The sequence below is a fragment of the Manacus candei genome, unplaced genomic scaffold (assembly GCF_025592945.1).
Source record: "Manacus candei isolate 608988 ecotype Guabito, Panama unplaced genomic scaffold, ASM2559294v1 h1tg000026l, whole genome shotgun sequence".
Lineage (NCBI taxonomy): Eukaryota > Metazoa > Chordata > Aves > Passeriformes > Pipridae > Manacus > Manacus candei.
In genome coordinates this window covers 1,549,812-1,563,043 of record NW_026138074.1, presented here as the reverse complement: position 1 = coordinate 1,563,043, position 13,232 = coordinate 1,549,812, and the positions used below count along the sequence as shown (strand labels likewise).

The 13,232-nt window shown below is 34.6% G+C and overlaps 1 protein-coding gene across 9 annotated transcripts in view; it reads left to right on the top strand.

Annotated features, from left to right (window-relative positions):
* The window catches only part of ULK4 (unc-51 like kinase 4), a 226,062-nt gene that overhangs the window by 46,043 nt on the left and 166,787 nt on the right, over positions 1-13,232 (top strand). For all 9 annotated transcript variants that reach the window (XR_007904773.1, XM_051789186.1, XM_051789185.1 and 6 more), the window contains exons 19-20: positions 3,266-3,349; positions 12,611-12,772. Coding sequence is in view for 8 of the 9 variants with exons in the window: in XM_051789186.1 (XP_051645146.1) it covers positions 3,266-3,349; positions 12,611-12,772 (246 nt within the window). In the remaining variant the exon portion in view is untranslated. The remainder of the gene's footprint in view (positions 1-3,265; positions 3,350-12,610; positions 12,773-13,232) is intronic.

Genomic DNA, 13,232 nt, shown 5'->3' with positions numbered 1-13,232 from the left:
ACTACTAAGAAAAATAAATAAACTTAAAACTCCAACTTGAAAATTATAATTAGCAAGAGTCTTTTGCATGGCTTGATTTTATTTTGAAATTGAACTCTGATAGCTGAAACAGGTCTGTTTACACTGGCTCTATAACATCCAAAATGATTTGCAAGCCCTGAACTGATTTTTTCCGTCTGAAAACGGGAAATGACAAATTTTTAAGTCTATATGTATTTATGAACAATGTCTGAAGCATGGTAATTTGTATTTTAACTGGCAACTCTGTCATGTTTCAGGAAGATCTATAGTAATGGGTTGCATTGCTTTGAGTTATAGCTGAGAAATTATTAGAGTATAGGAATAAATAGTTGGACACATGAACTGAAGACACCGTAAAATTGGTAAAATTTTAAAAATATCAATGTGATTTGTATGCTTGGAGATGCTAACACTTCTTTTTTTTTAAGAAAAGCCCTTTTAGTTTCTTTATTCTGTACATATTTAACCTCAGAATGTTGTAGTGTTGTAGGCATTTTGTTGCTCATTAAACTGCTGAACAGTAGTATTGAAGAATCTTGCCAAGATCATATACCAAGTCAGTGGTAGTATAACAGGAAAAAAAGTTTATTGCCAACTTATGTCTTTCTTTAAACAGCAAAACTTTGATTTGATGAATTAAAAAAAATCATAACAGCCTCTAAATCATTAAGGACACAAAATACACAAAATATTTTTGGTTTTCTTGTTTTTCTTGTTTTCTCCCATTTTGCTCTTCAGCCTGCTTCATTGTTTTATCAAGCTGCTAAGTATTTTCATTTAAAGTGTAAGTTTTTGAGGGCATGACTGTTTTTGTTTATTTATTTATTCCCTCTGGGCTTCTGCCAAGTATGTCTAGGTCCAGCCACAATTTTAATATTCAATAATGATAAAGATTACTTCTTTTTCATATGAACCTTTGGTAAATCATAAATTATCAAATACTTAAAATCAAGTTCAGCTGTTTAGGTGCTTGATGATTCATTAGGTTAAGTATAGGATCACTATTTGCACTTCTATGACTGAGAAAATACTAGAAAATAGTCCAGATAATCATAATGATCCTGTTCAATCCTAAACTCTGATATCATTTGTGTACTTGCATACGAGATCTCATAAGTAAGATCTTACACTTTATCTCTGCATTTTTATTCCAAACAGAATCCAAGAGCAATTTACAAGTAGCATGAGCAGACTCCAGGGAGGATGTTCTGATACTCTTGAGCGAATTGCCTTGAGGGAAAACTTTCAAGTTTTATGTACTATTTTTATTCATTTTGTGCTGTTTGTGTTATTAGGGTGCAGAATCTAAAGTTTAATCAAAATCAACATGGGCTGTGAGCAAAACGTAGAAAGATTCCCCGGTGTTTGGTGATATATTTAAATTTATTAAATGTCACATTGTGTAGGTATGTTTAGGTAATTAAGAATGGTTCCAAGTTTCAAACCCCCTTTGCCTCTTTTTTTTCTAAATAAAGACTAAACTGGAAAAAGTTATTAATCAGTTTGAAGAATGGAGGAACTGTTAGTGTTTCAGGACTGCACCATTTCTTAAGGCTTTTTATTTTATAGTACATTTAATATGTATGGTTGCAGAAGAGCTTGACAGAATTTCTGGTTGAATTAGGTGAATAAAATGAGAAACAGACCTATACCAATTTCAACAGAGATGGTCTTTTTAACTCTGTCTTGACTCCTAGTCTTGTCCTGTCTCTTCCAGGTGGAAAAGATTCCACTTTTTGACTGTTTGAAAGTAACCTCCCTTTCCTTTTTTTTGAAACGGGTTGCATTCTCTTCAACTTATATGTTAAGCCTTGGAAGACAAACTGTGATTAAATGTCAACATGTTGTTACTCAGATAAGATGAAGGAGGTGGAATGTAGTAGATCTGCTGTCTCTGTTGGATGTCAAGCCATTCTTATTATTATTGTCTGTAGATTACTCCAAGGAGGAGTTGTTTCATACTTCCTAATACCAAGTTAGCAGAAAAAAGCTTACAAATGGGAGATTTAACAAACTCATTTCCTCTATTAATATATGTGGTAAATAAAATTTTGTTTTCAATAAAGAGGGAAAATTAATTTTACTAGACAATTCAGTAATAGTCTTCCCTGATAATTTGCCATGCTTCAATTAAATGCCTGAAATTGTCACATCATATATGTTGAATTACTGTAAGTCATTCAGAAATCAGCAAATTTAGAAAGTACAATTTGTTTCTGCATCGTCAATGTCCACCTTGCCCATACTATGCTTTTTATAATAAAGAATTAATTAGAATGCTAAAAATAATTTGGGAATATAATCAGTACAGTTCAAGAATTGTATAATTTCTGAAGAAATTGTTGTTTGTTATCCTTTGTCACCTTATTAAAACAAGTTACACATGGGTTTCATGGCCTATAGTATTCATACCACCCAATGCTTATTATTTCTCAATTTCTTTCCCAAAAGAGACTATTTTTTCACTTGCAAATAGCTCTGTGTTACTAGCCTGGATATGGAAATTGTTGCAGTAAACTCTTAATGATATCCAAGTGTCCCATTTTAAACTTGAAATTTTACAGTAGGCAACTATGGGGGGTAGGGGGAAGTGGAGTTCACTTCTAATGGAACAATCAACCCCCTGATTCAACCAGCAGTGAATTAACCCCTATAACGGGGTGATTTCAAGGAAATATACATCAAGATCTTGGAACAGTGTTCATATGTACTGAAAGCTATACCAGACAGTAAATTTTATTAAACACTTGATATCTTCTTTTATTTATGTAGAGTATTTTTTTCAAAAGTAAGTTTATTTTTTTTTTTTGGTTACCAGACAAAATTAATTGATTTTGTTTGGTATAATTAAATCACATTTAAAGAGAAGCATTACTACCTCAATAGTCCATTTTCTTTTTCTGAGGAGCTCAAAATGATTGCGAGGAATACAAGAATATTTTTTAGTGTCTCTGTGAATTAGAATGAATTAGAATGAATTGATGAAATGCAGGAGTATTAGGACACATTCTGTTATGGATTTTGGAGACTATTTAAATAAGCTAATAAAATATCAATCTCTGTACTGCACATGAAATGACATTAAATAGTAATAATGCCCTGGAATTTAATATATTTCATAACATATGTTAATTTGAAATGTTTATAATATGAACCTTATTAAGAATCTGTTGCCCATTTTTTATGTGACTGAGATTATTGTGATTTTTTGATTTAATCATTTGTGCCGCTGGCTTCATTTCAGGAGGAAAAAGGGGAGCACCCCAGAGAATGCTGGACTGTTCCCTCAGCTGCTTACACGGTGCTAATGAGGTGTCTTCGGGAAGGGGTAAGGCTCTTTCATGGTCCTCAGTAGAATTTCTCCACAGTAATAACCCTTTAGGCGTTGTGTGAAGATTGTAGCCTGCAGCACTGCAGTACCTTGTCAACCAAGTACTGCTCTTGAATTTAAATAATCATGATAAGACCATGACCTAAGCAGGAGATTAATGCAAAAATGTAGTTGCTCTCTGTATAATCAACATTTATGTATTGCTGCTTGTTTTGGGGGAAATGGGATAGTAAATATAAATTACTGTTAATAAATGTGGAATTTGTTATTGACATAGGTATCTTTTGAGAAATGTTTTGGCAGTTTGTGCTGTCCTCTTGCAATTTGATTTTCATACATCTTTGTAAATCTTTGAGCAAGATTTCGGTTTCTATTTTGAAGTGGCTGATGCACAGGTTTTTTTTAAACTACATTTTTATCCTACTGGGTTGTTAGCATTCTTTTGAGCCTAAAAATTAATAACTAGGTTTATTCTCATACATGTACTATGCTGTGTTCTTCATTGTTTTGGGGGATGACTTAGCTGTGCTAGAAGAAGGGAAGAAAAACATGCATATAGTTCCAATTTGTAAAATGAAAAAGAACTGAGTGGAGGGTTTACATTCTCTGTTTGTATGAGACCACTTGACTTTATTTTTGCCCAAGGCAAAGCTCAAGGCAGAAAACATGTCAGAGGTTGCTGGGGGGTGGAAAGCAAGAGGAAATGCATTTTTTTCCTTCCTTTTTGAGATCTTTATTGCATACAGATTGTGATTAATAGAGGAAGAACCTAGATGCATTTTAATATATTCAAACTTTCACGTGATCAAGAACACACAACTGAGTTTGTATTGCGGACTATTTCCATCTCATAATTAGAGTAAGATGTCACTCTAAGGCACATTAAGCGAGATGCTATTTAATTATAAATTTAGTAATAGAAGACGTGCTATTTCTGTATATTCAGTGTAGAGAAACTAAATCAAGACATCCATGAGACACTAATTTATTCCTATAGAAAAAAATCACTTCTTAGTCCTGAAACATGTCAAATTTTTCTTAATAATTTATCTTGATTTATTTTACTTTAAAAAAATAACACAAAATAGAAATAAATTTCCTATGCAATAGTTGAAATTAAATTTAATTAACAGAAGTTTAAAGTTATGTCTAGGTTAGCCAAGTACAGCCGTGCACTTCTACACTTTTCTGTTTGTGAAGATACTCATTTGTAATGGCGATATATTTTTTTTTTTAACACGTTTGAAGCCGTAAAAATATAGACTACTTTAGGATGAAATGAACATCTGAGGGTCATCTAATCCAACCTCCTGTTCACATTAGGTCTAAATAGATCAGGTTGCTCAGGACATGTTTGTTTGACTCTCAAATGTCTCTAAGAGTTATGGTTTCACAAGCTTTCTGAACAATGCCTTGACCACCTTCATAGGAAAAAGTTTTTATTTGTATATGATTGGAGTTTCCACTTGTGACCATTGCCTCTTGTCCTATGGCTGTGCAGCTCAGAGACCATTTGTCCCCACCTTCCCTTTATTCTTTTATCAGGTAGTTGTAAACAGTAGTCAGATCTTCCCTGAACCTTCTTTTCTCAAGGCTAATCAGCTCTCTTACCCCTTCCTCATATGCCATGTGCTCCAGCCCTCAGACCAATCTGATTTTGTTCTGTGATGGGGACATGGGGAGCCATGGACATTGAATGCTTTGACTTTAGGAAGGCATTTGACACACTCTTTTATAGTCCCCTGATAATCAAATGGTAGGAAGTGATTAAATGGAAGATAAGGTGGACAGGAAAATATGCTCAGGTGACCAGAGGTGCAAAGTCCAGCCAATAAGTATCAGTTCCTCAGAGATCAATACTGATTAATGTCTTCAGTAATTAGCAGAGTGACTGACTGGAGTGTATTCACCAGTTGTGAGCACCAAATGGGTGGGGAGAGCTGCATCAATATTCTGGATGTCAGGGCTGCTGGTCAAAAGGACTGGAACAGACTGGAGAAATGGGCTGACAGCACTCTCATGAAGTTCAACAGAAGTGAGAGCAAGGGCTTGCTTCTGAGGTGGAGTAGCCCCCTGCAACAGCTCAAGCTCCCTAGGAAGCAGTTCTGCAGAAAGGGACTTGGGGGTAGCAATGGAAGGTTGAACATGAGCCAGCAGCATGCCTTAACAGCAAAGAAAAGCTGCAGCAACACCAGCTGTATTAGCAAGAGAGTACCAGGTTCAGGGAAGTGATTCTTCCTCTCTGTTCAGTGCTAATGAGACCACATCTGGAGTACAGTGTTCAGTTTTGGGCTCCTCAGTACAAGAAAGATATTGATATTCAAGTGTGAGTCCAACCGAGTGCTACCAGGATGATAACTGGAAGAAAAATCCCTAATGTTCAGGATTACTCCTTTAGTCATTGCCTGATATGTTATGGTAGAGAGCATGTTGAATGTTTTCTACTTACATTCAAACAGTCTTTTTCACAGAGAATAAAACACAAACTGTGGTCACATGTAAAGAAAATTAGGATTAAGTACCTTTCATCTTTTTATTTTTAAAAGGAATTAAGTAATATGAAAAAATTAGTTTGGACCTTTGAAGATTTTGTGGTCCAACTTCCCGTCAAAATAATGCCAGCTTCTAATTGCATTCCAACTGGCTTTCTGCATACCTTTCAGTTCACTTAAATCTAGGTCTTTGCTATTTGGTTACTTTTAGGAAACCATTTGGACAGCCTTGTTAAAGCTAAAGTAAATTAAACCCACTGCCCCCTGTTGGTCCACTGAGCCCATAACTGTGTAAGGGAAGCTTGTCGTGTTGGTCAGGTGGGTTTTGCTCTCTATAAACCTGTTCTAACTTTACTAGTCTTCTTGACCATCATGCACCTACAAGTAGAATCCAGGAAAACTTGCTGTGTGATTTTTACAGAGCCAGAGTTTGGAATTCCTCTTCTTGCCCTCTGGTGGGCACACCCTTTGCCCCACACCCTCAGTGAACAGGAGTATCTCCTGATCCCCACAAACTTGAAGATGTGTGCTCTCTCAAAACTGTGCTGACTGCCTTCCTCGGCACATTTGGCTGCACCCTTTTTGGTTCAGTGGACTTATTCACATTCAGTTTGCTTAAATGTTCCATACCTGTGCCTTCCTCTCCTGTAGGCATACTCCCCTATCTTAGACTGAGACTAGAGATTGAGGCAGAGAAGGTACTGACATCCTGAGACTTTTCTGTGTTCTTTGGCCCCACCTCATTCAGCCACAAACTCAATTTTCCTCAATCTTACTTTTGTTACTGATGTACCAATAGAAACCCTTCTTGTTGCATTTTTAATGTCTCCAGTTTTCAAATCAATGCTCTCTTTGCTAACCAAATATACAGGCTCTAATATGTTGTGGGGTTTTGTTTGAGGTTTTTTGTTTGAGTGTAAGTTTATGGGTTTTGAACCTTGTCCAAGCAGTGAGTGGCTCACATTGCTTACTGGCTGATATGCAGAGGAGTGTGTGAATGACACTTCCTTGCCCCCATCTTGTTGCAAAACAGGAGATAATAAAAATAGTTAAAATGAGCAATCTAGATTTTTTAAGATCGAACTTAAAACTAAAATGAGGTTACATGTAAATTTTGTTGCTTCAACTAGTAAAGCACTTGATAAGAAAATCCTGAAAATATTGTCTAAACTTCCTTCACTGTGCTTAATGTTCTTTGGCTGCAGCTCAAGATCTTGGCTGCTGTATTTCTTTATTTTACATTTTAGCCCGTCATCTGCAATTTATTCAATAAATTTCCCTGATCTAAGAATTTATTACATCTAGGTAAGCTTTGCATTCTAACATTAGTAATTAAAAATAATTGAAATTTATTAAAGTAATAAATTAATTCAAATTGTTCTAAGCTCATTTAATTAAATTTTATATCAGGATGTTTTCTGGAGTGATTATGTGTATATTGTCTCAGTATTTATGGAAGTGGCAAACTAACTTCGTAATTAAGTCTGAATTACCACAGTGTATTATATATGCACTATAAATACTCTAGTAGTATTTTTTGTTGCCAGTTAAGAAGCTTTATTTAATGTATTTAATAAGAGTTCAAGAAGATAAAACCAGTTTGTGTCATTCAATACTAGACTTCATATAGCTTTGCGTTTTGTGAGGTAGGTTCACTATTCTTCAATGTCATTACAAACTACTCTGAAGCACTCTTGGATTTCTGAAGTTTTATAGGATGTGTCAGTATCAAAGCAGAATTGCCCTCTGAAACAGAACAGTAGAGCAGAAAGGAGTTTGAAACGTGTTTGTCCCTTTTGTTTGCCAGTAAAGGAACAAAATGTTCAGAAAATGCAGGTGGTATCATTTCCACATGTGTTCTGTGCCTGAAAATTCAACAGTGACAAAAAAGTGTATGTGTCAGTGAAAGGAGTTTTAGGGTGGTGGAGTAGAAGATTGGGAAAGTCTTTTATCTGTAGGAGATCACAAGTTCAGATTTCCTGCACTTCAGTGTTGGTAACTTGAGATAGAAGCTTGATTTTCAACTCAGGCAAAGAACGGTTGTGTTCAATGATGTGTCAAAATAAGGAAATTGGTACACTCATAAATAAGTAAATGATAAGCTTAATTTGACATGTTTAGTTTTGGTATAATGTTGCAACCTGTCAGAATGCATGTAGTAAATATTCTGGTATTTATTTAGTAATCTTTTCCAACAACTGTTTCCAACAGTGACACAAAATGCCCATTCCAGGCATCTGTATTTGTGTCTAAGTTCAACTTCTAAATATTTGTGTGCAGTCACTTAAGATAGCAGGGTCCTGATTTCTGCAGATAAAGTGCTTATTAGCTCTTACAGTTCTTATGTTATCCAGTCATGAAAGATACTTTCTGGCTCAGAAAGGATATTCTTATTTAATATTAAGTATCTAACGCTAATGTGACTACCCTTTTCCTTTCATCCATTTTACTTAGTTTATTCAAAACTCTGTTGCTCAAGTAGCCATTGGGTACTTGACACCTAATGAATCATCCTGTTTCTTATCTGAATCTCATCATTGACTTACATATGTTTTTTTGTTCTTTGTTATGACATTTAAGGTTCAACCTAATCTTAACTAAATGGAGTCTCAGCTTTCATTTCTGCTTTACGTCTGTTCCTCTTCACAGTTATATTCCAGTCAATCCTTTCACCTTTCTGCTTCCACTCTTTTCTCTCTTACACTGGCACCTCCCTTCCTTCAGATCCTCTCTCGTCTTAGAACTGATAGTCTTTCCCATATTCAAACTACTTTTTGATGTCTTTTTAATTTTCTCTTCTTTGATTTGGTCTGGATTATGGTGCTTTGACAAGGTTGTGTACTGAAACTAGACTGTGGTGCCAGAAGCTGTGTGCAAACCTCCTTTTCAGTCTTCTTAAAATTGGAACCATTGAAAAATCTTTCAGGAGCTTGATATCTGTCCATTTCTGCTTACAAATGGCATGTGAATATAAAGCACACAATTATATGCAATTTTAGTAATAACTTCATAGAATCTCAAAAAAATTATATACAGGCAATAGACTTGCACAGATAAATAAATATATACAGCTATAGCTAATTAACTGTTTCTGGCTCTTAAAATGGGCATAATCCTCTCATTTCAAAGAGTGGCACCTGGAGAATGTATTTGAGTCAGAAATAGTGAATGAGTTTATAAAGGATAATTTTCTGTTTCTTGAATGTGCAAGGTACTGTGTAAGCAAGATTTTTAATAAATTAGAGCTTACCAGTAAGCTATATAGTACATATTTCCCTCTTTCATATGGACTTCTTCCTTTATTAGGGAGCAAGCTATAAGTCTGAGGGCTTTGGTTCTGAACAGATGAGGAATTTTAATAATAATAAAAGAAAACTTTAAAAAATAATTGCCAATATATAATATAAGGCAGTATGTTTTATAATGTAAATTCTTAGTGAGAATAGTTCCTTTACAGTGAACTTGGAGGAGAAAGGAAAATTTAGAGGAGAGCAGAATAAATTCATAACTGTTTTCTCAGAAAGTATAATATAGCCTAGAGTATCACAGTGTCAGTCTGAATCATATATATTCTCACTTTTATTTCTTTTTTTGTCTTCAGTTTTTTACTTTACTGGCAGAATTGCCTATAATATAAAAGTAATACTGTGAATCATATACAGTATCACTTTTATTTCTTCTTTAGGTATCAATTCTCTAGTTTATTGCCAGAATTGTAAAACATTTTTTCTGCAAAAGGTGTTTACAAGGTTTTTTCCTATGTATTCATTCTTCTCTGTGAAGGCTTTATATTGCAAATTGTTGCCAAAATGAGATTTAATTCTTAGAATCATGAATTCTCAGGGGGATACAGCTTTACTTCATTAAGTCATTATGTGTGTAGTTTCTTTTTATTCTCTCTTTAGATAAAAGGAAAAAGTGTATGGAAGTTGACTTATAAGAATGATGGAATACAGTGTTACTTGCTGAATCTTTCAGCTTTTAATGTTTCTTTATCAGTATTATGTGGTTACTCAAGTGTATGTGTATATATATACACACACACACACATATATATATATATAGTATAACATAAAAAGATCATAGAACCATATAATGTCACAGTTTGGGTAGGACCCACAAGGATCATTGAGTCCAACCCTAAACCCAGCACAGGTCACTTCAAGAGTCACACCATGGGCCTGAGAGCATTGGCCAAATGCTTCTTGAACTGTGCCAGGCTTGGTGCTGTGACTGCTTCCCTGGGGGAAGCCTGTTCCAGTGCCCAACTACCTTCTGAGTGAAGAAGCTTTTTCTAATATCCAACATAAACCTCCCCTGACACAGCTTCATGCTGTTCCTGTTAGTTGTCACCAGAGAGAAGAGATCAGTACCTGCCCCTTCGCTTCCTGTTGTGAAGATGTTAAAGACCACTGTGGGATGATGGATAGAGTTAAACCTAGAGGGGATTCAGAATTTTAGGGTAAAAAGCAACTGCAACTCCCTGGATGGACTGAGGTTGACATGCTCCCCAATACAATGATACACATCTGCTCAGAGAAACAGAACAGAGTTTGGAATGAAGTGGAGACTACATGGCTCCCCTCCATTTTAATCCCTGAAGAATGGGAGAACATTGTGGTACTGAGACTGCACAGTACCTGTCTGACAAGGGAAAATCAAGATGCTCTACTGCTGAAGCCAACAACCTTGTCAAAACCCCTCCTCAGGTGTAAAATTTGTTTACATTAATGATAACTATTATCTGCTGTATATTGCTTTGATTATGATTAATTAATGAGATTATAGTTCATTTATTAAGTGTTTATGCTTGCTTAAAGTAGGATTGGAGTCCCAATTGGCATTCTTAGTATTCACATCCAATATAAGAGAGACTTAACTTGACTATTAATGTTTCAGTAATGGATTGGATTGTTACATGCATACAGTCAGTTTGATAATCCATGTATTTTTACCCTAACTGTTCAAAAAAAAAAAAAAGACTGAAATTCATAAGTATAATTCACAGAAAAAGATTAAAACTGAACATTATTCATAAAAGGTTTTGAGAATTTTAATTTGGTAAACATGTATAAATATTTGTATACTTAGGTCTTTAATAGATCAAAATGATGCAATTTATTGCATTAATGAAAACTGTAAAAAGATAGAAGCCTAAATCCTCTGGTCTGTGAATCAGAAGGAAGACCACAGAAATCAGTGAAGTTTTATAAAAGAGTGTAACTGATTTAGATGGAAATTGGCTTCGATATTTCTTTTAACTGTTCTGAGTAGATCTGCAGTTCTTTGGAGGAACAGGAAGGATTAGCATGAAAATGATGAATACAAAATTTTCTTTTTTTTTTTTTTTTTACAGCATTATACTAGGGTTTCCAAATATATCTACATCAGTATCTATATTTTAAAATACCTAAGTCAGTAGAAGGAAGAGTAGCTATTGAGTATATTTTTAATGAAGTTCTCCCCTTTGGGAAGGCTTTTGTACTGCTTTCTGAAAGGTCTCATTGTCGTTGCTCAAAGTTGTTGTTGGCTCTGATTGTAAAGATAAATGTCAGAAATCCAAAGGTTAGCAGGATAATATTAGAGATTAGTTTAAGAAAGAAATCAATTAGACATTATGATGAATTATTTGTGAAGCCAGGCTATGAGGACAAATTCTTACATTAAAATTCACTCTTGGTGAATTCAAGAGTGCCATTTAAGACATTGTTGAAAGACTTCATTTGTTCTGTAATTAAAGACTGAGATGAGGCGAAGCAATGCATAGCCAAAAAAGCACCAGCAATATATCTTCCAGTTCTGTTAAATACTGATTTTAAGTGAAAGCAGAGTGAGGAAAAAAGAAGAAAGAAGAGATACTAAAGAAATTAGAGGGAAAAGAGAGAGAGAAAAAGTAGACTGCTTTTAACTGGTATGTATTAAGTTAAGCTTTCATTTGAGTCAGTAACAGTTTTCTTGAGAAAAAACTGCTGCCATGTGATGTTCATGATGTGCTGATTGCTCGTGATTAATCTGACATGACGTTTTTTATTCCATGGAGACATTGTAGTATGAATAGTATTACATAGATATTAGAGCTGCATGTACAGTGGCTCTCCACAAATGAGTTCGCAGATAAAATGATTTAATTAGTATTAAAAATACTCAGGATTCAGAACCTCTTATGGAAGTTTAGGAATTCATGTAGTAAATGGGACACAATAATTTGTCTTAAACATTGTTCAGGATTGTCTGTTTCAGGAGAAGAAGAGAAGGGTGTTAAGTTGCAAGAAGGCTTTTTCTTTATCCCAGGGATTGTTGACTCTTCTGAATAAAGAGGGTTTAATGAAATTAATTTAATTTTTCCCTAATGTAACTGTATGTCTCATAATCTTGCTATTCAGAGCCTGTTGTATTGATGAGTTTTGACACATATTCATTCATTCAGAAAGTACTGCTCATGGAACACCTCTAACATAACAAAAGCTTTTAATTTTTAATGACTGCATTTAATTTGGTGTGGTCATTTGGAGCCGAAAGGTTTAGTACTAAGTTATATTTGTACTAAATTGTCTTTGCATTAGAAGGCAAAGTGGAGGGAAGTAGGATCTGTAAACATAACTTGGTCACAACATGAGGTTTCCTCTGAAATTACTTTGGCAAGTGTCAAATAAAATTAAGAAACCACACCAAGACAATATACATGGACATAGGTGGTAGTTTAAAAACAAATCAGAAATATTAGAAACATTTGTATATGAGTTTCCCTTTCCTCTCCTTCTTACAGGAAGACCGGGTAGTGAACCATTTGGCAGCAAAGATAATTGAAAATGTTTGCACTACTCGTGCATGCCATGCACAAGGATTTATTACAGGAGAAATTGGACCTGTCTTGTGGTACCTTTTCACACATTCTGCAGTAGATTCTTTGAAGATAACTGCTGTTTCGGTAAGGAATTTCCTTCTGTGACATAGAAATGTTTTGGCATTGAAAAACATTCTGAATTGACACTGAAACATGTTTGAGCATGTTCGCTGTGTGTGTGTGCATATTTATATTTCAGACTACATTAAAATATGTTTTAAAAATTTCTGAAACTGAAAAGTGGACGCATTACAGTTCCATGCTTATGAAAAGTCCTTGTGATTCATCATTTTCTGCAACATGTATTTTCTTAGGCTGGTAATCATGAGTTATGTTTGAAAAGTTTAAACTTTCAAAGAATCAATTAAATTTTTGCAAAGTTGAAATTTCTTTTTTGTGTGATGTTTTAAACGAGAAGTGTTTGTTCTCTTATCACAGACTTAATTAGAAGACTTATTTGATATCATCATGTTACTTTCTATAAAATTGTCAGGGCTAGGCTTTGCACTGAATTTTTAAGGTAATATAGGATGATAACAGGACA